We start from the raw sequence: 25,424 nt of genomic DNA, 5'->3' as shown, positions 1-25,424 counted from the left end.
AACACAGTGAAGCGGGTATGTTGGAAATAATTTAAAATATTTATTTTTAACTGAGAGTTCTAGCTGACTGTACCCATTCAGCGGTTTTATGACTATTATTGGAATGGTGCTTGAAGTCTGAGCCGGAGTGCCTCGGTGTTCAGTGAAATCCACCTGGTGTAATTTAAGAGTATCCTTACTCCTTTCTTTTAGGCAGACTTGAGCTAGCTAGCGATATTGGAATTCCTAGGCATTCTTGCATAAGTGGTATTTAAATAAATTCTTTTCAGTATAGCTTAAAGGTGGTGGTTTTTAAATTCTGCCTGAGCTGTCGTCTCTAAAAAGTTTTCCAGAGTGGCAAGTTGTTTTATTAAGCCGTTCTTAATATGCTCCATTTTCTTCCTTCATCTATCTCCTGCTGCTCTGTGAACCTTGTCTAGGGTCTGAGGATCCCTGGGTGCCGAGGTACCAATGCAATCCGGCTCGCGCTTACAGACCTCAACGGTCTCCAGTAAATACCGCGTGAAGTGGCGGCATCTCCATATGCCACCTGGGAAATAGTAGCTATGTTTCACAGACGGAGGAGTTTGAACCCAGAGGTGAAATGCTTCATGTAAGGTCACAGCGGGAGAGGTTCTGATGGAGGGCAAATGGAACAAGTCTCGGCTCTAAATCTGGTTCTGTAGGCACTTCATATCACTTCCACAGCACAGCCTTCAGCCTCAGATGGGAGAGCCTGGGTGTTTTAATCAGTCATGGAAACTTTCTTTATGATGGGAATGAGGGGGAGTTGTTTAAGATGTGCTATCATGACACACTTTTCTATATTAATTTGAGAAACATTTCCTTCTGATGCTTGAGGATTTTGTACAGTGCAAAAGCTAAACCCAAAATATTCGTAGTACCAGCCAGTTACGGAGAAGTTTCCTTTTAACTATTAAACTACTCTCGGCTGTAAGCATGAGGGTGACCTCTTCATCCACGTCTTTAGTCTGGGGAATGTTTGTGCTTTATGGTCATTAAAGGTAAAGAGCAGCCAGATAAAGAATTGTCTGTAAGCAGCTTTTGTAGGGCAGCAGTTCAGAAGAAAACATTAACTCTTGTCTCGGGCTAAGGATGATGGTTTTTATGGCTGTCTTGGGAGATACTTGGCTGGAAAACCTTTGCATTATATTTATGTAGCGATATGAGAACTAAAGGTGAGTTGCCTCAGGTACCTCTGAAGTGGTACCAGCCCTCTCCAACTTCAGTCACTGACCCCCAGAGCAGTTCAGGAGAGGAATTTGGCAGAATAACGTGTGAAGTTTGAAGTAAGAGCAGCATTTAAACAGAATGTAACTGGTCAGAAGAGTGAGTATTCATGGTGGGTGTTGTGCTCTGAGCAGCAGAAACAGGGAAGTCTCATCCTGCAGAACTGGGTCCCTCGTGGGCCCTCTCTGTGATGTGGGTGTCTGGATGCATCCGTGCTGCCACTGCCAGGCCAGTCTGTATGAGCCAACTTCTGCTTCCCATTGCCCAGTGAGGGGGAACAAATCTTGGTCTTCCCTATGTTTAACAGCTAATTCTAAATCCTTCCAGTGAGGCTTCTTGAAGTCATTGTTTTTCAGTTGTATCCACATTTCAGATTTGAACCCACTGAGGGTGGGAAGAGTCAGGAATAGAAAATTTGAGTAGTTGCTGTGATTCCTTTTGGGCAATCAGACCAAAAATACCTCCATCTTCACATTTTGTAGACGTGATTTCGTTGTCAAAACAGACCAAAAGCAGTATTGCTTGTATTGCTTCAGAAAGGCTAATCGGTGAAAAGTACTGCTTCTGAGGTAGATGACAGCGAGCCAAGTGATTTTGATGATTGAAATTGTTTTCCTCAGCATTTTCACGAGCTTTTTGGTTTCGTTTGAGAGGTGGCCACATCTCCAGCATCTAGTAAACAGTTAGCAAACCTCCCTCTTCTTTCAGAGGAAGTACAGAAACCTTCATTCAAGGTATCTTGTACTAGAGGAATGGCTTTTGAAATATTAATCTGAGAAAATCTAAAACTCCTTAATGATTCTTGGCTCATAAAACTGTTGAAGTAAAGCCTTAGGGAAAACCAGAACTGCTGTTCACCTTTAGCAGAGTTGGGAATTTTGGATGATTCAGTTTCCTTCTGCCGGTTGTTCCCCCCCCGTCCTTTCCCAATTTAACAAGATCATCTGATAGCTACAATAAAACTCTGCTGCAAAAACAAGCAGTGTTGCATGAGAGAGATGATTACCCAGGGAATTTGGAGCATGGATGTCTTAATGGCGTTCTTGCCAGACTAAGGTCTCTCAAAATTGTCTTGTGATGCAAATGTGTACAGATGCTGAGGCCATACTGTTGAGCTTCTCTTAAGGGGAGAATATCTAATAATTATTACATTTATTAGTATTTCCAGCATATGGAGGCAGAACAGGAAATGTCTTTGTGGAACAGTGTTTCTTGTTGAAAACAGCGTTTCAAAGCAGATTCACGTGTTCAGAAAACAAACCTAAGAGGGTTTGCTTTCCTTTGCCTGCACTTCAGAAATACCAATATTTACCTTCCTTTTTTGCTACCCTATCTTTACCTTACAGTATCTGCTAACAGATTTAGCCTTGCTATAAGATAGGCGGTACTGCTCTGTAAGAAAGCGATAGGTTCGGGACATATGAGCAGACTGAAATTCTGACTTAATTTTTTTTGGTTTAAAACACTTTTTTCCTTCTGTATAAGTATTTTTAGTGTACAAATGACTACAGGGTTGCTATTTTTAAAAAGGGGTTGGTTTTGGGATGTGTTAATTTAACTTTCCTCACACTCTGTACAATTGCTTGCAAGTAACAAAACAATGGAACTTATTTCTAGGTTTGTGCTTAAATTTTTGTGATGAATTTGCCAGCACAGCATTATCTTTGTACGAGTGCTTTGGGAAACGTTGTTTCAACTTGTTCTATGCTTTCCTGGTTTTACCTTCTATTGCTTTTAGTCTGAGTTACAAAAGAAAAATCCCTTTGGGGGAAAATAGTAATAAAAATAACCATTTGTGCAGAATTTTGTTGATTTCTAGTGTGTTTGTGGAAAAGGGAAAAGGGGCACTTGAACCTCTGTCTTGCAAGTTGGGTTGGGGAGAACAGGGCAAGACCCTGAGAGAAAGGTAAGCGCGTTTAAGTGGACAGTTTTGATTCAAGAATGCAACACTGACTAATAAAATTAAAATAGCTTTGAGGGCTACTGGTTCTCAGTTTCAGTGAGGGTCTGGAACACCCGTTTGTACTGAGTAACGGATGCAGAAAATCCAATAACAAAAAAAGGAACTTCCTTTCCAGAGAGATGCAGTAATTGTATCAAAACTGCTAGGGTTTTTACATGGAGTGAAGGAGACCTCCTGTGATATTGCACTAAAAAATGGGCGTGATGTTTTAATACTTCTTTCATTATGGACCTATTTTTTTAAATTTATTACAAGCCTGCTTTGAGCAGCTGTACTAGACACTGAAAGCTGCACAGGGATGCAAGGGAATTCCCCCCCCCAAAAAAAAGAAACAACCAACCCCTTTCCTTCACAAGCCTTTGGAAACTGTGGGAGTTGACTGTTGGTCTTCTGACAGTAAAACCTCTCTAAGTAGCCCTGTCCTGTTAATAGTGAAATTGGTGGGAGTTTATAATGATTAAACAGCAGATAATCATCCTTTAAGCTCTCATGGCAGTCTGGTGTCAGGCATGAAGAGTTGAGACTTTGATTATTGCTTCTCTTCCTAGACTTAATGAGTAGGTCTCCCTTAAGTCCCCAGAAAAGTGAGGTTAAAAAAAAACCACATTGGGAAATGTGCCTGTAGTCTCTGAACTTGGATTCCCAAATGAGGTTGACTTTTCCATCAGTGCTGAAGATACGTAACTGTGAGTTAATTGGGAGCTAGGGGCCTTTGATGCCACAAAACCACCTTTGATCTTTTTCCTGTTTCTTATGATACATGTTCCCTTTGACCTCAGTCTACACGTCACCTCCTGTTTTGGTGTGGATTTGCACTGCTTTCCGGCTTCGGCCAAGTGGAGAGCTGCAGCTGCTTGATACCGATCGCATCGAGTGGTGAAGTCGGGCGTCTTGGAAGCAGCAGCAATGGGATCCAGTGACCAGCTGGCCACTCGAAAAGGAAGTGGTGCTTAGAAGTGTTGTGGCTCTTAAAATGAACTAGACTATGCCTATATCTGTCCGTGGGGCTATTCCCTTCTCGCAGTGTCTCTCTCTGCAGTAACCTGTCCCCTGACGGGCGAGCCCTTCTCTGGGGACAGCTAGGTTTAGCTCTTCAGCTTCTTCTGGAAGTCCCAGCTCTGTTGTCTGCAAAAACAAAAGTTTGTTTTCTTTGGAGAACGGACCGTTGCATCCTTGCGGTGTCTCTTGCGGCCACTTCCGATGTGTGTTTGGTTCCCATTTATTGTACATCAATTCTGTATCCGTCTCGGTACTCTTGAAAAAGAGTTACTAGGTTACACTGTTTGCATTGCCGTAGAAATTTAGGAATAGGGATTCCAAGAAGTCAATTGGTGGTTCCTGCTCTTGAGAAAGAATGGCTCCAGTAGATAGCTGGTCTGTTTGCTGTAGCCAGGTCTCCCTACGGCCGAAGAAGGTCTCCTGCTCTATGGTGATCAGAGTAAACTCGATACCAAGTGACAATAATTATTTCTCGAAGGAATTGAGCCTCCTTTTCATTTTCTTCCTGAAAGGCATTGCCTAAATTGCATATATGCATGGCTTTCCTTTCTAGTGGAAAACTACTGTACCTTGTGCTAGCCAAACATCTTGGCTTAATGATCGCGAGCGATGTGTGGTTTGTCCCAGGGTTTTTCAGTGTATGCAGCGAGTTGGAGCTCCCTTACCAAAGCTACCTTTCACAAGATTTGCGGTCTGGTGTTAAAGATGATCAGAGTATCAGATTTCGTGTCAGAGGCATCTGTTCTTCTGGCATTTAAAGGTTTATTTTTGCAAATACAGGATGAGGAAAAACACGGTTTGGTTCTGCGCTAGGAAGCAAAGACTCTTTTGAAGCACGTCTGGAAAGATTGGCTTGAAGTTAGTCAAACACAAAAATTTCACTGGGCTTGAGCATAAAACTTAAACTACCCTGTATGCAAAACATCACTGGAGTGAGATTTGTTTGAATTTTTGGCCCGTGCTGTGGAGGGTTTCAATGATGAGACCCACCAAGGAGCTTTGTACTCGGGACTAATGAAGAAGGACGATGGGTTTGAAATGTTGGGTGACCGCTCTCGTAGCGGCATAGTAAAAAATCCTGGCAGAGCGCCGTGTGCTGCAGCCTGTCACTGTGAGGCTGGCAAGCGTCAGCCTCCGTCCGCTGTCCTGAGTTTTGAAGGGCGCAGGATGGGTGCTTGGGTAGCCAGTTTGGCTCCGCATGTACTATTTCTCACTCTTTCTCCCCCTTCCCTAGTTCCTCTTTAAAGAAAGCTTCCTGGCACCTGCTCTGAAGCTGCCGTGCGGCAGGGAGCTGGACCCAGGGTTTTTGCCTTGCGTTGCTGCCTGGGGAAGCGGCGCTCCGTTGTTTCGGTTTAAGTTTCCAAATGAGTTCTGCTGCGAAGAATCGTATCAACAAATACATTGCCTTTTATTCAGGAAGGTCTTTTTAACCTGGATTTGACGAGATCAGAAGATCCAGGCATGCGTGAGAGAACAGGCTTCACGGCTAGCTCAGCTCTCGTGCCTGTGGGGTGACATCTTGATGACAGTGGAGTTTAATTGCTTTCTGCTTTGCTGATACAAGCTATTGTCCATTTAGGGACTGAGTTTCTGCTTTACGTTGCAGGCACAAAGCATTTTGATTAGGCTACATTTTTTTTTTTAACTTCATCATGTGTCTTACTATATAAATTTACTCAAAGGTAGCGGTTTTCTGTAGTTCATGTGGGATGGTATCTTTGCTCAGATTGTGTAGTGATACAAGATTTTGTATGCTTACGATGCTTTCCATAATAAGGAGCGGTGAATGTTGAAATTCTGTAACTCAGCCACAGTTTCAAATGTCAAGGGTGTTTTTGAGCAGACATTTGTAATAAAACTTGTTTTCTGTCTTATAGGAGCACTCTTGGGTTTTGACCCTGGAAAGTTAAACTACCGAGGAAGTGACGTTTGTGCTGTAATAACCCACTTAAAATTATGCAATTATAAACAAGGAAGCCAGCATGTATTTTGCAGTTTAGCAATTACAACTCGAAAATGTACAGCTTAGCATTTTGGCTGACATAGTAGTTCTTTATCGTTTTATTGCTGCTCGCGCTGTGTTATGGCTAGGATTTGTAGGTGCTTTAATATTACAGTGATAATCTGCATCCATTAGTGCATATTAGGAAAATGACAGATTATAATAAATACAAACTACAGTTCGTGAAGTAATTGGTAAGTCCCCAGCTCCTAAACCTTCATCAGAAGTACCTCTTTAAAAATTCTTTGTGTTAAACGCTCGAGTACTTGCGTTTGCCTCAAACAAATATTTCTTTTAAATGTTGGGGAGGGGAAAAATGGGGTAGAAAGTGGGGAGCCGGGCCCAGCAGGCAGATGCGGTTTCCTTTGACAACACTTTGCTCATCAAAGTAATAAATGGGGTAATCTCAGAGAGGAGAAGCAAACAAAGGTGTACACGGGTTAATTTGGGGATCGCGGCCCGAGGAGCGCCCATCACACCCCGCAGAGCTGCGCTGCTCCTGCACGGAGGCCGCTTGTGCGCGGCGGGGTTTGCAGGTGCCCATCTCCGCGTCCCTGGAGGGATGCAGGGGGACCCGCGTCCTCCAGAAGCATCCCCATGGCTGTGTTCCTCACCTCGGCAGCCGACCATTGTCACCTCTGGTGAGCAGAAAGCTAAACTTTTGCCTCAGCGGTTGTGGACTTACATGGAATTTCCAAGACTCTTTCCCTGAGAACATTGTATTTGAATAGCAAAACTAGTAGCTTGTCTCCAAGATGGAGTATAAAAAGGTCTGGAAGGCTTTGTAGTTTAGGTCAACAAAAATTATATAGGAACTGTAATTTTCGAGTCTCAGCGTACTCTATCCCATCTGCAGTCTGTTAGTGTCCTCAACTTCAAATGAGATAGTTGGGAAGCCTTAAATTGCAGATGGAAATTGTGTTGCAGGGAGACAGTGTTTTAATTCCATGAGTAATAGATGTGACATAAAAAAGAATATTCAGGAGGCTTTTTACTGCTGTGTTTCTGGTAGGAGGTAAATATAAGCCTTGAAAAAGTGGAATGTCTTGGGAGAAGTCTTTTGTCTCTACCTAATATGCAGTGGTTCTCTCTTGAGCGAGCTTTGGCTAATTGACTGCCAGTAAACTTCACACAGAGTCACTTGAAGTTGTTGTGGGTATATTCAAAGGTATTTATTTCCCCTGGGATTTATATATCTTGCCACTAATGAACTTTGGGACTCGGAGGTGTCTCTTGTGAGTCTGCCACAGCAAGACACTGGATGTATTTGCTGTGGTTTTGGTCTCTTGTTTTACTTTGCAAAGTCTGCGTGGTGTGTTTAAAACGAAAATATAAGTGGAAATCTAAATCATGAAGTTTGTTCAGGTCTGCAGGACATTTTCGCAAGCATCCAGGTCTGCTTGAACTCGGTATCCTCACGGTTTGACATCAGAGCCTTTTTTTTTCCATCCTTTGCCTGGTCGTGCTGAGAAGCCAGAGGAAGTAGAGGAGGGAGTATGCTTATATTTGGACCATGCTGCTGGGCAAAAGAAACATAAACTAGTCATAACCAAAGAATTAAAGAGGAACTTTGAGTTTGGGGTGTTAGCGAGTCTGAAATTTATGGATTTTAAGCTGTTTCTGTAACTGACTCCTGAGGTGCAGCGGCTTTACCTGGCTGGAACTGCACGTGACAGTTCAAAACACCCTGTTAATGCCAGTCTTGGGGTTAGCATGATTTTATACTTTCTCTGTATATTTATTGGAATTCTTGCTGCTAATTTTAAATGTTTGCAAGAAGCATTACATTCTGAAAATAATTCCCTTGTTCCAGCATAAATAAGGGTAAGCTTTCATTTGCTCTGTTTGCTCGGCATTTGTGACACTTAAAATTCAAGAAAAAAGACAAATACACCGATACTAAGTATAGGCAAATATTTTCCGTATAACACTGCCTCCAGTATAAATTCCAGTAAATGCATAACAGAACTTCTCGAAACAACGTATTCTTTAATTATCTGTGTTTCCCTGAAGGAACGGGGATGTTTCCAACTGGTTACTTGACCTGAGGATTTCAAATGGCCTCTCTGGGCGTAAGAATATCCTATCCAGCTTTTCCACTAAATGTTTTTAAAACCTCATGCCAGCTTTGATCATACCCGATATTTTATTAGTTTTACGTTCAATTTCTGTGTGTTTTATTGAAGCTTTCTTGTTCCTCCTACTCTTTACTCAAGCTTCCATGTGCCAGATCTGGAGTATTTAAGTGTGAGGAACTGTGTGTGTGTCACCAGTGCCTCTGTGAGCTTTGAGGGTATGTATGAAGGGTTACTAGCTCCCCTCTAGCTAGGGGATGAGGATGAGCATAATACCATGCTAATAAAAGACAAATGTTTTGTGGGAGCTTTGGGTATGAGTTTTTGGGTTTTTGGTTTAATCTCATGACTTCTGAAATAATCTTACGGTATCTGGAGGGCTGTCTGACAAAAAGCATTTGGGTCTGTGGGGTTTGATTCGTGTTGGCGTCCCAGCGCAGAGCTTCAACGTTTGAAAGCTTGCTGCTTTATTTCTCCACCATGCCCGAAGAATACAGCAGGAGCTGCGGGTGTCAGTGAAGTGGGCACAGAAGCATGGAAATATTCTTTCCAGATAGCAAATAAGGGAATTTTTCTGGAGTAAAATGCTGGGTTGTCACCCGACGTAACGGGGGTCTGTTCAGGCTGTGTGTGAGGGTCTGTTCGTGAGTTGGGTAGACGTGGTGGAGCTGGCTCCAGAGCCTCCACCTCATGTACTTACTCTGCAGGCTCATCGCAGCAGTGCCGGGGTTCGTGTGAGCAAGCCTCCCTGCCAGTGGAGCTCACCCTGCTGCTCAGCAGGTTTTATGCTTTCTGCCAAGTACTCTTGCTGCTATCCATGTTTATAACAATAACTCACCTTTGGGGAGATGTCAGTGAAGTACAGCCACACGTTTGCAGCTTGGATGTTCCTTTAGAAGTTATTCCTATAGAGCTCTGGGACGCTGGAGTTTGTCTGTAGGAAGGACTCTCCGGTTTGATAAAACAGTTCAAACAGTTCATTTTTCTCTTACGGTAAGATGGGAGGAAGCTTGACGCATTTTCTTAAAGATCCATTGTAGGAACTTAGCAAACAGTGAAGCTGTAATGATTTGCTAACCTTTCGGTCCTGCGTCAGGAAGCCTTTTGTTGAAACAATAGCGAGCACGGAGCAGACGTGTAATTTGTGCGTCTTAGGTGTGTTTGAACGGGCTTTGCTTGCTCTTGGCCTGTGCATAGTTTAGAACTTCGTTGTTCTTGCGTGGTGGTTGCTTGTTCTCTGGTCCCACAGGTCCCAGTAATCACACTCATTCACTCTTGGACTTCAACAGCGCTGTCACCATTACAGATAAGTGTATTAACGGCAGAGGTGAATGCCTTGTACCTGGCAGCAGAAAACCTGTTGAACTGACAGGTGGCTGGTTTAAAATACTTGAACTGTCCCTTCCTTGCTTAGATTTTTGTCTTTATCCTAATCAGCTTCCAGTAGCTATTCCTAAATATATGGAGCCTCATGGAGGAATGAAGCTACGATTTGTTAGCTAGAAGATGCTTAGGCTCTGCAGCCGGGCCAGTTGCTCAGACAGATCTGTCTTGTTTTGCCTCGTCATTGAACACAAAGGTGAGGTTTCATCAGCATCCTTGATAAAGCAAGGATTATTGAACCCTGTGGGTTGGTGTACTCTGAAGAAGGCAGACCTGTACCCGCAGCAGTACCACGGTCCTGTCATAGGGCTGAGATGGCTTCTTTTTATTAGAAGGAAGGACAAAGAGGAAAAGACATTGTTCCCACTAAGGGTGGGTGGATGAGATGGCTTTTCTAGGAAGCTGTAATGAAGGAAGCTCACTGTCTTGGTGTACTGGGTTTGCGTGGCCAGGTCTGGGTAGCAGGGGAGCTACAGGGGTGGCTTCTGTGAGAAGCTGCCAGAAGCTTCCCCCGTGTCTGACAGTCAACACCAGCTGGCTCCGAGACGGACCCGCCGCTGGCCAAGGCCAAGTCCCTCAGGGACGGTGGCAGCGCCTCTGGGATAATGTAGTTAAGGAGTGGGAGGAACCTGTGCAACTGCAGCTGGAGAGAGGAGTGAGCGTGTGTGATAGGAACAGCCCTGCAGACACCAAGGTCATAGGAGGAGGGGAGGAGGTGATCCAGGCGTGAGAGCAGAGGTTCCCCCGCAGCCCGTGGGGGCTAGCGGCGGGGTAGGGATCCCCCTGCAGCCCGTGAAGGGCCCGATGCTGGAGCAGGTGGATGCCCAAAGTGGGGGTATAGGCTGTGACCCCGTGGGAAGCCTGTGCTGGCACAGGCTCCTGGCAGGACCTGTGGCCCCATGGAGAGAGGAGCCCACGCTGGAGCAGGTTTGCTGGCAGGGTTTCCCTGTGGAAGGCACCCATGTCCAGCCAGGGTCAACCCATCCCACTTGGCATCACTAAGGAAGAAGGATTAGGTGACTCTTTAGAAGATGATGGAGGGATTTTGGAAATGGTAGCAAGTACTCTTTAAAATTGGGGTTTGTCCACACAAGAGCGTGCAGGAAAGTTAATCCAAATGAACTGAAGATATAAATTGAAATAAGGTTTTAATTTGGTTTAGCTCAATTCATCTGTTTGCTTTTATTCTGAATGAAGGTGTCCGTGCAGGAATTTGATTTTGTCTAATAGAGGTACTTAAATTCATGTCCTTAATTAGGTTAGGGTGTGCGTGTTTTCGTTCTCCACGAGCATTCTCAAATGACCTGTGGCCAAGGAATTGAGCGTCAGCAGAAGGGAAGCGATGCCTGTGTAGGAAAGGGGGTGGTGTTGCTGAGGAGCCAGGAGCCTTCTCCTTCTCCCCCTGAAAGGGGAGCTCAGATGGTGCAGTGACTCTGATACCCAGCTCTTCCCTGCGATCCCTCTGTGGCGCGTGGCGAGGAGTTGTAACACGGGTACTCCTACACAGCAGGTGACAAAACCCAGCAGCCCCGGGGCACGCGCAGCTCGGCAGCGTGGAAATCGGTATTTTGGGGGTTCAAGGAAATAAAGCCAGAGTTTGCCATGTAACTTACATGAACGCTTATTTTTAAGTCTGAGATCTCACATTTAACTTCAAACCATTTTGCATGTAGTATAAGGAATTGATAAGTTCTGTATTAAAAGCTCGTCCAGATTTGTGTAATGGTACTTTAGTATTGTTACTGCCTTGTTATTCTACTTACGTGCTTCGTATTACCTTTTTATTCCACTGAAGTAATTTTCCAGAATTAATTGCAGAACTTCACAAATCCGTAATTAGCTGGACAAGATCAGCGTAGAGATTTTTTCTAATCCAGATTTTTTTAATGTTTCAAATGCTTGTTTGCTCAAGTATGTTCATATGTATTTCTGGACACATTGCACAGTACATGCTGACACCATGAACAAAAAGCTGGCCAGTCTGTCTATGAACAGTGTGCTGTGGTATGCAATGTCGTGGCACTCAAGGAATTCAGCGATCTCGGTATGAAGAGCAAGATGTTGTTTATTGTTTCTTTATAAAGGTTGTTTCGGGTCTGTACAACTTGCTGTACAACACGGAGTGAGTGCTGTCAGCTTTGAGCATATTCTTGCTTTACTCGCTGTCATGAATATCTCATAACAATTCAGGGTGTGATGCAGATCTGTTAAATCATATTAGATGGGCTCTTAAAAGGCTCTGAAGACGGTGTCTTGGTATGACCTTATTCATCTGTGTTAGAAGGATAGTTTCTTGCTAGTGAATTTTTTGTTGTTGTTAATGTCAGCATATTGTGGCTTAAATTCCTCACTCCTGGGCTGAAAGCGTTTGGAAAAGTTTTGTGAGAGGTGATAAACCTAATGGGCTTTCGGGCTGTTAACTCTTTTGCTGCTAAATGTAAATGTCTGTTTGTGTAATCCCGTGGAAGTCGATGTAATCTTTATAGCGCTGGGAGATGTGCAAACTGTGGCACAAAAAGGACAAAGTCCAAACAATGCATTTGTATTGTCTCCTAAACTCTTCTTGGCGTCTCTCCCATCGAAATGGTGCCCCCGTATATGTGGCAACGTGTTCGCTCCTAAATGATATTTCAACCTATTTGTAAATTCTTCTGTCCCTTTGGAAGGCTTCGCAATGAGATCCCACGGGCAGCGTGTTTTTCTACCCTGTGGAGCACGACTCCGATGCAGCAGGAGGGTGTCTTTTAGTGTGTCTTGGAATGTTCTGTGTGATTTAAGAAATAAAACCAATATAGCCCCAAATTCTCTTGAAACTTAAGAAATAAAAACTTAGTGTGGCTTGGATTGCACGTGTTATTTCTTTCCCTATAGTTGAAACCTCAGGTAAGAGTTTGGATTCCAAAGCCTTTATGATCTTTGTACAATCACAGCAAAGTGAAAAGTGCGGTCGCGGTGCAAAAAGGCCGAAATTCAGTCATGTTCGTCTGGAGCAGATTTAAGGGGTTTTAGAGCTAGCAGGGGTATGACTGCTTGAAATGTAAGCAAATCACTATGGAGGAAGAGGCCGGTTGTTGAAATGGGCAACGTAACAACAGTATTTTGCAATGAAGTTGCAGTTTGCTTTTGCAATGAATTGCCAGCTTTCTATTGGAAAAAATTTGCTTAGCGTGTTCTCAGACCTAAAACTGTAATAAATTTTCCCCTCAAATATCCGCTGTTGAACTCAAAACTTACATAAGCACCAAAGATACACAGCTAAGCTATTCTGTGCCTGAAATGTGGTTTAGGGGTCAGGAAGGAACTAAGCGTAGCCCATCCGGGTATCATCTCAGAGCTGTTCTTTTTCTGAAGTAAGGGTTACCACTGGCGACGTTACAGTTGTATTCCTTTTCTAGGTACAAATCGCCGTTTCAGGAGTTTTTGTATTTTCTTCTTTGGGGTTCTGTATGCTGCCCTGAACCTTTTACCTTTTTTTTTTTTTTACAAAAAAAGGAAGTAAAAAGTATAGGTGAAAAATCAAGCTGAGTATTTTTTGGCAGTGAATGTTGGAGCTTTAAACCTCTCTAATCTTTTTTCTTTTCCACTTGTTTTTGTAGGATGCTGTGACATCAAAACCAGTAATCCAGTTTCAAGGAAGCCAAGGGGTAAGTTTGTATGTGGGTTGCCTTGGAAAGTTCTTACTGGCTTATACAATTAATCTGAATAAGGTGTTTTTTCTGTATGTCTGTCCTATTCCAGTTCAAAGAACGGTGCTGATTTCTGAAAGTGAGAGATGCAAAGTTCAGATGTGGTCCGGGGAAGCGTGTGTGTTTGCTCATTGATCGCAGGGATTATCTCTCTATAAAAACTTTATAGCTTTTATTTTCCAACCTTGCTAAATCCATAGCACCTGCAGCACCGGTGTTGCTGGTGGTGAAATTTTAGTTTTATATGGCCACGCTGTTGGGTAGAACACGGAGATGGAAAGTTCCCTGATGGCAGTGCTGGGGCAGGCGCGGCAGTGCAGGGAAACCTCGCCTGTGTCCCGAGGAAAGACTGTGCCAAGCCTGGTAAACTTGGTGCAAGACTCTCTGGGTACCGAGTATTTACAGCAGCAGCGCTCGGAGGCTGCTGCGAATGCACTGAAGCTTTAATGTGCATGTCTAAACAACTGTGCAGTCTCTATGAGTACCAAAAGTGGGTTATATTTAGGAGTTTTATTTCTCTAACTTCTGTTCTGATGGCGGAACTCTTCCGAGATATTTATAGATGCTTGAAACCCTCTGTCGTGCCAGTTACTGACAACGCTGAGATTTAATTGGTAGTGTTTCTGGTAAAGTAATGCAACTCCTCAGTGAGCTTTAAAAATACCGTTTCTATACCTTTGGTATTTAAAAAGGTGTCTGTTTAACTTCAGCGCTCTGCATAACGCAGGGGAATTTCACTTTTTTGAGAATATGAACTCAGCTGTAAAAACTTCTTAATTTTTTGTAGTGGCACAATAAAACTTTCAAAAAGGCTTGAATTAAGTAGGCATTAAAGTCTAGCATGCTTTTCCTTGCCTATATTTTACCTTGTGGTATTAGTCTCGCTGATAGTACATAATACTCTAACAAAATGTAGCAGGAAAGACATGATTGTTATTGTAAGTTAAGAAAAAAAATACAAACCTCTTTGTCCTGGGAAATAAAGGAGTGATTTCCAGCTTTTTTTATTTTGTTTACAATTAAACTTCCCAGCAAGCTCAGCATGAAAGCTTAGATAAAAATCTGCAACTGCAGTTCGGCAAAATTAGAAGCCAGTGACAAGGAAAACTTTTAAGGGTACATGATTTGTTCCTATTAGATGAGCAAACAGCTTTGCATGTAATAAAGAAGCTAAAAAGACTGCAAATGCTTTCCCTTTGTAGAGCGCCTTGCGAGGATCTACTCCTAACTTTTCCTGAAAGCTGCTTAACTTCTAGAAATGCCTCTTCTCTTACTTAATCTTCCTCCTTGAAGGAAATGTAGCAAAATTAGTCGGAACAGCTTAAAACACTCCAGTGCCCGCAGCGCTGTGCTCCCCGTGCAGTGGGTTTCACATGGATCTGATACAGACCTGGGCGTTTTCAGGTTAACCAAAAGGAAACCTTCAAACGATGCAGTTCCTTATAATAATTTTAGAAGGACCCTATTTTCAAATCATGCAGTTCCTTATAAAAACTAAAAATGAATATTTAATGCACTTAACTGTATTTGAGCCCTTAACTTCCAGAGAAGGGTTTTTGGTGAAATAGCTGCCAGTCACCTGTAATTACAGCCCGGCTTGAATGGAAGAGGAGCAAAGCAGCGCGATTGTGTCTGATGTTGCCATTTAAAGAGCGAACTGTTGAGCCCTGCACAGTGTGAGCAGTGCCGGGGCGTTGCGGGTGGAGGGAGGATGTTGGCAGCACAGAGCTGACCCCTGCTTGCCTCGTTTTCAGCTGCTTAATTAATTGCACTGTCGAGTAAAGGCCAAAGGTAGAGCTTTGAAGAAAGCGAGATCCAGTTCAGTTGGGGCAGATAGAAAGAGCTCTTTGTCCTTTTATTATTATTTTTACTGGGTATGAGGAGAAGCTGGCAGCTGCATAACCATCTGTTTTTAAGTGTAGTGCTCATATATGTCACAATTGTGCCCTGCTTTAAGGAATTGACGGCAGGGCTTTAAATATTTTCTAGCGACCGTCCTATCAATTGGACTGAAAGGATAATTTAACAAGCTCTCAAATTCAGATGCTGACATTAAAACATATCTGTTTAGCTATTTATTCTTGGAATACACTTTGTTCCGCTAATACCACTCCCCAATTTGTCGCTTCCTATTTTGCTTCCTAATAAATGTCAGTACGGAGAAGATTTCCAATTAACTTTGAGGGTGGTAGGCTTTGTATGCAGCACAAATGTCAGAGTGCGATTTAAAGCAGTGTCTAGTGATAGGAGATTTTAATAGTGTGACTTTTCTGAGTAAACATCCCTCTCACAAGGAGAATCTTAGAAGTATTGGATGACTGGGGGAAGCAGGACCAAAAGCAAGAGTTTAAAACAAACTGCTGCTTCCTTGACTTGATTCTCTAGAAGCCTCCTGACCTGTTGAATTTCATTATTTGTGGGGCTTTTAAATTACTGTGTCCATGTCTTTTACTTATTCCCAGTGTTAATCTAATGAATGCTGTCAAGGATACTCTCAGCTTCTACTACAGAGGAAAAAAAAGACCTATCATAGAATCATTAAGGTTGGAAAAGACCTCTGGGATCATCAAGTCCAAGCACCAACCCAACACCCCCCGGCCTCCTAAACCATGGCCTCAAGTGCCACGTCTGCACAGTGTTTGAACCCCCCCGGGGACGGTGACTCCCCCACCTCTCTGGGCAGCCTGTGCCGGGGCCTGACCGCTCTGGCAGGGAAGGCATTTTCCCTCTTATCTGATCTAAACCTCCCCTGACGCAGCTTGGGGCTGTTTCCTCTCATCCTATCACCGGTGACTTGGGAGAGACCAACACCCGTCATGGTTAATACTCTAATTAACCAGAGAAGGGAACTGGCCAGGAATAAAGCATGGGGTCAGCAAGGTGGCAGCTCTGTAGGCCAGGTGCTGAAAGGAGGATGACAGTGGTTCTAGCCCAGAATAAAACAGCTGTTTCAGTGACAGGGGACGAAACCTCCTGCATGGATCCTAGTCTGGATCGAATCTCACGGGAGTTCTTATAAATGGTGGGCTGTAAATGATCTTTGCCTTGGGATGCATATCTTTATAGCAATGCTCGTCTTATTAATTACTTCTACAGTGCAATAATCTGTGCAATACTCAGAATTTCGATAGTAGTAACTGGGCCATAATTAGCAGAAAGTTAACTCTGCTTCGAGATGCTAAAGTCGGACTATCTGGGTATTCCTTAAGAGCAGCACGTGTCCATTACCTTTTCATCACAAACTAGGTTTTCTCGGGTAGTTTTATAAGTTTTATATGGAGTCTGGAGCACTTTGCTTGTGTCAAAGCGTGTGTAAATGAGAATTTAAGAGCCTGAGTACCAAAGCGTTACAAACGGTGGTAGTTGGAGCACATAACTTACAAGAAAGGCTGAAGAAGCTTCTATTTCAGTGAAAGCATGTGCACAATTAGAGATTAGATTGGGTCAGACTTGCAGGTGCTTACTGGTGGGGGTGGGACACCTGAGATGGGGGAGCAGGGAAAGAACTGATCTGGGGGGGGAAAAACCCCACCTTCAGGTGCCAAATACATGTGTGTTCATGCAGTTTTCTTGAATATGACTGTTAGGAACAAAACGTCTTAACTTTACATGATTGGAAAATATGACGTTTTCCCCTGTTTCTTGGGATGAACTTGTGCTGGTATTAATAGAGGAAGGTGAAATTGCCATTCAGAATGAGCTGTACACAGATGAATATTACTTGAAAGAAGAAAAAAACAGAAGTAACATCTGTACTGAGCTATTTTTAAGTGTCTATGGTTACTGGTGTAATACTTGGCACCAAAATTAGGGCTCCCTCAAAGCAGTTACCATGCTGATTTTGGTGGCTTGAGAAAGCTTCTGTTTCAGCTAAAAATAATTCCTAGATAACGGCCAGTTTGCATATGCTACACTTTTCAGTACTGGAACGAGCAACATTTAACGCTGAAGTGACTCTCTCGCTTCTGTCTCACTTCATGTCCTTTGAAGAAGCTGCAGAAACTACAAAAATGCCGAAGTCGGGGTCTCGGCAGCTGTTTTTTACACTGGTAAATCAGGAGCTAGAAGCAGGTTATTTTAGTATGTGAATATATGGTTTGGTTACATCCTCCAGGCTTTACTTTACAGACCCGCTGTGTGCAGCACAACTCGCTCCCCCGGCGAACGGCACGAGAAGCTGAACAGACCCCTTGCATTTACCTTCTTGCCCCGTTCTCAGCAAATTAACAAGCGGGTGAAGGGTGCCAACTGTAAAATACCCACAATCTCCTGTTTACATAACTTTGACTTTGCGCATATTCTCGGCTCGCTTGTAAAGCAGAAGAGAATTTTATTTGTTCTGGATGGGTGGGGGCAGAGGGTGCCGGGACAGATTAAGGGCTCAAGGCTGCCGGCCCACGTTTGGCAGGAGAGATAACAGGGCTCAGCTGCTGCTGCCGGAGGGTCAGCGCTGCCCGTCGGTGCCCGCACTGCCACCAAACCTGCTCCGAGTATTTTTAGATCCGGATCCTGGGACTGTGCGGGGGATAACTTGTCCTTCTGTATCGCTCAATTCCCGGTATCTTGGCTTGGCGTTTTAAAAGAAGGGAAGTCTGTTTTGAAGGCTGGCTGGAGGAGAGCTGGTCTTTACGGAGAGTAAATGGAAAATGCTGCACTGGCTCAGCTCCGTGCAGGTCACACAAGCATTTCTTGCCTGTTCTGAGAACATCCCTGTGGTTTAGCAAAGTGGCACAGATGTGCTGGGTTTCCAGGCTGCTGTAGACATCTGAGGTCAAAGGAAAACCACCTAGAAACCCTTCTGTACCAGCAGTCATCTTTTGTGGAGCACAGTCAGATGTGGGTGCCACGACTTGGTTTGCTAGGCATACATATTTTGTGCATATATGTGGCAATCTGGGTAAATATAAATCTGTGTGGTAGAGTGTAGCCTAAAATAGGTTGAAGCTGATGTTCCTTCTGTCTCATTTTCTGGAAGCCATCTTAATTATCAAATATTGATGCGATAGTAGAGCTCAGATGCTGAGATTTATGTTGGATCTTGAGTGCAGAGGGGAAACAGTTTCCCTTTTGAAAAATGAATGGCTGGGGGGAGAAAAACAATGCAGATCGCTGTAGAGTTGTCTGCAGAGCACACTTAATGCTTGATTAAATATTTAATTTAGCAGCAGCGTCACACTCTACTGTGAGCCATGAAATCTCGTTATGGAATTATAATCTCTTAAAAAAGAATAAGCGTGCTACCTAGTGACCTGGCTTGTACTATGTTTAGTGCTGGATCACTAATTCTGAAGAAACAAGTCTCAAGTGCTTTAAATTTAATGTAAACAGTGGTAGCAAGTCTGTTCTGAGCCTGAATCAGTAGAATTGGGTCAGGTTCCTAGAACAAGATTATTGCGGGCTCCACTTTGAAAGGCAGCGAGCCGCTAGCTCTGCCCTCTCGTTCTGTTACAGACATGGCTGTCTTTTTGGCTGTTCTTTACATCTGTCTCCCTCTGTTACCTTATCTTTTCAGTGCATACAGTTTTGCTAACTTGAATCCTTCTCGTAGCTTCTTGTTCTTCCTAGGCTCCTGTGCAGTAATCCATATGCTTTGCTCATAGTGGGATGCAAAATGGCTATAAAGCATAGCGACTGCAGAAAAAAAATTGAATTTTGTGCTAGTGTGGGCTACCCAAGTGACCAATATTTTTCTCCTTCCAAACAGCACATCACAATTCCAAGGCCCGATCGACCTACGGAAGTGCGGACTTTCACATTTTATCTTTCGAATATTGGCAAGGACAGCCCTCAAGGGAGTTTTGACTGTATCCAGCAGTATGTATCTAGGTGAGTGGTACAGCAAAAGAAAATCTAGCCTTTTTTATATATCTCCTGTAGAATCTTTTCCCTACCAAACCTGAACAAAACCTAATATGTGTTCTTTCTTTTTAGAGTCTTTCTAATCTGTTTGCGTGTGTATATTTGGGTAAGGACATGCTCACAGAAGAATCTGTTTACCTCTCAGCTTCTTTCTGTCCCCTCCTATTATTTAGATAATGCAACCTCAGTTATTCAGCAGTGAGAGATGTGCCCGTTTGCAGTGTTGGGAGTATCTTTTCCGTTGCGTTTCTTTTGCAGCAATGGCAATATCCATTTGGATTGCCTTGGAAGCATACAGGATAAAATCACCGTGTGTGCTACTGATGATTCCTACCAGAAGGCAAGGCAAAGCATGGCACAGGCGGAGGAGGAGACTCGCAGCCGGAGCGCTATAGTCATTAAACCTGGGGGCAGATACGTAGGTAAGCAGCAACTTGATTTGGGGGGTCTGTTCCCTACCTTCTGAAGCCAAACGCTGGCGTTTGTTTTGCTTGCCCGTGAAAGACTTTAACAAGTGTCTGGTAGTTCCTTATGCGTGTCTGGTTATTAGGGTGCTGCTCTCCTTGTATTGTGACTTCTTCATGGCTTCCATCTTCACCCTAGAACACGTATGGTGGTGTTTGCGTGGCCCATGAGGATTGTCTGTGTGCAGTCTCATCACCCTCTGGCATTATTTCATATTTGTCATGCGATGATGCTGAGAGCAAACTGCTGATCTATCAGAAGTGTCTGTGCTCCTAGCAAAGTCAGCTAAAATATACCACAGCTGTTGTCACACATCTGGTGTGTGCCTGCACTTGAGACCGTAACACGCAACATCTAGGATGCAGATAGCGGAGCGCTTGTGTTAATAAACAAAGACTAAAGCAGTGGGGCTGACTGCAGCCTTAAACAAACCATCTCATTGTGACAATGAAAGGAGAATCTTAGGGGAGGGAATAAAACTGCGGCAAATATCAGCGGGCTTCAGAAGGAGCCTGCAGACACCTAGCTTTGGGCTCAGGTCCCTGCTTAAGCTCAGTTTGGTCACAAACTTAGGGCACAAATATTAACCAGGAAGCAGAGGTTTGGGGTTTGTTTTTTTGATTTTTTTTTTGAGCCAGCTGTTTTTTCTGTAGCCAGCCTCTTCTCAGAGGATGTCTGTGATGAGAATGGTGAGTTGCAAAATGTAGAACTGACCCTGACTCATTGTTTCATCAGCCAAGCGCTCGAAGCTGAGAAATAAGATAGTAATCAGGAAGGAAATGCATTGATTTCCTGTAGACTAGAAGATTATTTTGTTTAGCTTATATTTGAGAACATTACAGTAAGTGGATGAAGTTGTTAGGTTTGTGAGGGAGAAGATTCTCAAAGCAAATTGCTTCCCGGAAAGATAAAGCAGAACTCTTGATTTAAAAACACTCTTGCTAAAACATTTACCGCTCTGAAATGGAGGTAAACTATGTAAAAAGCAGTGGAGTGCAGTGCGTGCTGCCTATGTAAGATGCCAGTGTTTAAGATGGGAGGAAAGCGCTGTCCAGAAGGAAGAGCCTGGGCAAGGACAGTCCTCTCGTGGGGTCCGCACGTATTTGGTGTGCCAGCACCATCAGCTGATTCACTTGCAGGCTAGTCTGGAGGGAGAAGGCTGGCGCTCTCATTTCCATGAGAACACGGAGCTCAGCACTTAACGTCAGTGGAGTCATTCCAGGCAGCTCAGATGTGGAAGGATTTATATGAAATGTTGAAACTGAGATCAACAGAACAGTATAGATGTGAACTAACACTTGAATGAATATATATGTAAATAGATAGATGTTATGCCTGTAGGGGGATGTGTGTGCTTATATATACACTGAATATGTGCGTGTGCACATCTATATATATGCACATGTATAAATATTTTAAAAGACTTTGTGTTCTGGCTTAACTTAATTTTTTCTTTCCCTATCCTTGCACATTTTGGCTCCAGCCTTAAGTGGAAATGTCCCAATGTGTTTTTGCTGTTCATGACCTGGCAAGAGTTAAGGGAGCTCTAGAAAGCTGATGAATCTTCTGTTGTCCCATTTCTGGGAACGAAGTCCAGTTGACCTCTGAATTTTGGGGGTGTTTAACACGTGAATTGCTGTTTTTCTCCCTCTTGTCTTAACTCAGTCCTACCGACGACGATGGGTCGTACTTGCTTGCATCAGTGTGGAGCGGAATAAAAAGCCAGGAAATGGGGACTGAGTTATGCAATCTACATTTCAGTAAAATAAACACTGCAGACAATCACTAGTATCTTCAGATGACTCAGTTGAAAACACTGCTTCCTAGCAGTGGAGAATTTTCATGCTGAAATAAACCTCCAAAATTCTTGCAGGAAATGCTGGATGTTGTTTGTCCTAGTGAAGGTCACTTTCTTGAACCGAAGTGATTATTGATTGCATCTCCACGTTTTAGACTTCACAAATTTTCTTCTTTGATTTGCTGGTTTCGCCTTTGGCAGCAGGAATCTGGCTCTGTGACCTCTTTCTGTATTCAAAAGAGTAAAATTCTTTCATTTGTGCTTCAGTAAGTGATGTGGGACTTCTGTGAGGGTTCTAGTTAAAGCTGTTGTTCAGTAGGAACGGGAAAATGAATTCTTGTGTAATGCCATCAGAAACCAAGAACCACATTTGGGATGGAGTTGAGGAAGCTGCCTCTGAGGGCTCGAGATGAACTTTTGAGACAGCTTTGTGTTCCCACAGATACATGTATGTAATTGGAGAGTGAAGCAGTTACGACTGCAGCGTAGAAGGGGTTATTCTATTAGGACAGCCAGCACGCTAATGAATAGGCTAATGTATCGGTGTTAGACCCCATTCATGTGGCTGCGTTTGGCGGGGGGGAAGGGAGGTGGACCCAGCCCCATAAAGTTCCTATTGTTCTAAAAGCAGAAACATCTGCTGGAGTAGTGTTTTTGCTGAGATCAGCAGCAGGGAGCCACTCGTTGACCAGTTCTGGTCTTTCCACTCCGTATTTTGACTCTTCTACATAATAATGCAGAATTTTCTTCTCATAGGGAAGAAAAAAATGGTTAGATTAACCATGGGGATACGTGCACTTGGGATAAATGAAAAGCTGGCAAACAAAGAGAGCTTTATGTAAGCTTGTGGCCAATAATACTCGGGTTTCCAGAGCTTGGTGTTGCTGTTTACTTGTTACAAGCTTGTCGTGAATCATAAAACTCCTGGGATGCTCGTTCCGGCGGCGTGTCAGAATGGATGGGGTGTGCTGGTTGTGTTTGTCCTTCGTTGTCATCTTCTGGCACTTCAGATGGTGTAATGAACTCCATATACGTGTTGACAGACCACTGGCCTTTGCAAGGTGACTGCTGCAGTTCACTATTCTCATCTCATTTTAGGCAAAAAGGTTCAGGTGCGTAAACCTGCACCAGGAGCTTCCGATGCTGTTCCCTCCAGGAAGCGCCCAACGCCAGTCAACCTTGCCAGTGCAATAAAGAGAGGCAATAGTGCGATTTCTCAGAGACCCTTCAAAGATAGGGTTGTGCACTTACTGGCACTAAAGCCTTATAAGAAACCTGAACTTATTCTCAGATTGCAGAAGGATGGACTTTCTCAGCAGGACAAGGATTTGCTGGACAACCTTCTGCAACAGGTTTGTACTCTGATGAAGGCAACAATTTAGGTAAAGGGAAATGTCTTCTCAGAACGGTAGTACCTTCTGCGTTGGTCTGTATCTCAAAGCTGCAGCTGAATGTTTCTCTAAAGGCCGTGTCGGACAGAAGTTCGCAATTCACCTTGCTATTCTGCTAGAGATCGCAGAAGCCTCTCGCGTATATGCCTCAGTTCAGGTGTTTGCAACCAAGCTGTATGATTTTGGTTCACCAGATCACTCGCTTAAGAGGAACCCTTTTGGTTGGTCGTGGAGAGAATTGTCTAACAGAGCATCTACGAGCGCTTTGATTTCTTATAACCTATAAATCTCTGTATTTTTATCAACGTGGACGTAAAGGAACACGTTCTGTTTTGATACATGTAATGTTTCCTATGTGAAGGAAAAAACTATGTCCCTCTCCACTAAGCTTTACATCTTTGTATTGTTCAGACCCATGCCTTTCCTGCTTAAAAAGTGCAGCTGGTTAGGTGTGAAGATCATGCAGCTTCTTGCAAGGCGTATTACTTGTATGTCAAGTGTGAAAGCTGTCTCCAAGCTGAATCAGTTTTTAACACTTTGAGTCATGTTGAAGGTGCTATTTTAGGAATTGCAGTAAATACCTGTATGGCTCTCACAGTGCAAAACACATCACAGATATTTATTTAAACGCTGCAGCTGCCCTCCTCTGTATTGGATTTTTGGGTTTTTTTACTCCTTTCCATAGCTGAAAAGAATGAGGCAGCGAGGAGTTAAATTTGTCCAAGGGCACAGGGCAGGTCATACCAAAAACAGAGTTATTGCTGGCACAACTTGTTCCTTCCCTAGATTTAATCCTGTAGCCCTTAATTTTCCAGCAGTGCTAGGGTTCTTTCGAGCACCCTTTTGAACGCTATAAATAGGTTTAATACTAGAAATACCGTTTCTGATAATCACCTTTTATTGATGCTCTCACAAACCCCTAGCAGGCAAGTGGTGCGTTTGGCAGTGTCCACAGTGTCAGCGGGATGGGGCTAAATGCCGATTTGGCTGTAAATGTATTGCTCGTAAACTTAATCTCCTTTCAGTGCTACCAGGGCTCCCATCCACAAGCAGACACAGATAAGCTAAAAATTACAGGCTGCATTAAAGCTACATGTCTAAATACGTCTAGGTGTGGGTTTCATTGTACGCTTGCATCTCTCATAGGACTTTGTGTTCCTGCTGGCCTTTTTGCCTCATTTTGCAAGGTTTCTATTTTTGGGAGGCCTGGGGTGGAGCTTGCAGAGTCCCACACGAGCAAAACAAGGAGGTAGCAGCTCTCAGACTCTGTGCAGAGAAAAATCTGAGTTGTTCTTCAGCCTGGGCTACAAGCCTTGCCGAGCAGCGTGTCTCCCGCTGTAGAAAGAGGCAGTAACCGGAGAGATTCTCAGAGTTTTTGAAAGACAACCTGGCTTGGCTTTTGTCTCTTGGGCATGTTTACTGGGATATCTGAATGTAAAACACAGCTCAAACTCTTCTTGTATTTTGGCTCTGGATTTGGAAAGCTGACAGAACTGAAAGGAAAAACAAAGTGTTCATCATGTAAACTGATAACTGTGCTTTTGATTTTTTGCTTATCGGGAGAGCTTTGCTGTGTTAGTTCTGCAGCTTTTTGCTTCTAAATTCATAGATATTGTTTTTTAATATTGGGTCCTAGTCTCCCTAAAGCAAAAGCAGGGGAATTAACAGCATCTTCAGCTAATTCAAGACTTTCCACTCCTTCACTTGCTTCTTCTGAGGCTATCTTACTGCTGCGTGGCTAATAGAAATTCATAAGCACAACTGCCTCGTGAATGGAGCGAGCAATGGAGAACAGTAATCCTTATACAGACACACAGCATCTCCACTGACTGAATAAAAGCGTCTTCCACGTTCAAGTGTAATGCAGTCGTGAAACTGAGTGGCTGAAGCAGTGAATTTGGGACACGGTTGCTGGCTTTGCCGGTTGGTCAGCCTGGCTGTGAGCATAGCATTTGGCACCTCTGCCTCCGTATCCCTTTTATAAACACAAATTTTAAGGCTTTTGTCTTCTTTCTAAACTTGCAGTGCTCTACAGTCCCCTAAGAAGAGTTCACTATCTGGGAAAGCTTAACTGGGGCTCTTTCGTTTGTGCTAACATTGTATTTTTCAGATGTGTAACCAGCAGCAAGAAGTTAAATTTTCAGTCAAGCTGTGGAAAGACTGATTAAAGTGGGAAAACTATTAAGCTGTTTCCATTCTCATACTATTCTGCTGGTTCCAGCAGTGTTTCCTATCCATGTAGGCACCATGCAGAGTTTTGTGGGGAAAATACACACGATAGAATTGGATAAAATGTCAGAGCTTCTCATGCTCGTGTACTGAGCTAACTGCAGCGCATGATTTAGGTGCAATGCTTTATTGTAAAACCCTGGGTTATAATCTGGTAATCACAGGTTTTGTTCCTGCCCTGAAGTAGTCCTCGGAAAAGTTCTCCATGAAATCCAGCAGATGATCCTAATGCACTGAACTGCAGTGTAATCTGCAAGCTCCCTAATGCATTATATCTGCAAGGCATTCTCTTTGCTGCTCCTTGAGAAAGTAGCTTTCTGTTGCCTGTTTCGCTGGCTTGTTAG

General features: G+C 43.5%; 1 protein-coding gene across 1 annotated transcript in view; it reads left to right on the top strand.

Moving 5' to 3' along the window:
* ELL (elongation factor for RNA polymerase II) overlaps positions 1–25,424 on the top strand; it is a 53,464-nt gene that overhangs the window by 13,494 nt on the left and 14,546 nt on the right. The window contains exons 2-5 of the mRNA XM_075077932.1: positions 13,249–13,296; positions 19,043–19,164; positions 19,456–19,619; positions 22,559–22,812. Coding sequence (XP_074934033.1) covers positions 13,249–13,296; positions 19,043–19,164; positions 19,456–19,619; positions 22,559–22,812 — 588 coding nt within the window. The remainder of the gene's footprint in view (positions 1–13,248; positions 13,297–19,042; positions 19,165–19,455; positions 19,620–22,558; positions 22,813–25,424) is intronic.

The sequence above is a fragment of the Phalacrocorax aristotelis genome, chromosome W (assembly GCF_949628215.1).
Source record: "Phalacrocorax aristotelis chromosome W, bGulAri2.1, whole genome shotgun sequence".
NCBI lineage: Eukaryota > Metazoa > Chordata > Aves > Suliformes > Phalacrocoracidae > Phalacrocorax > Phalacrocorax aristotelis.
This window is presented reverse-complemented; position numbering and strand designations above follow the sequence as displayed.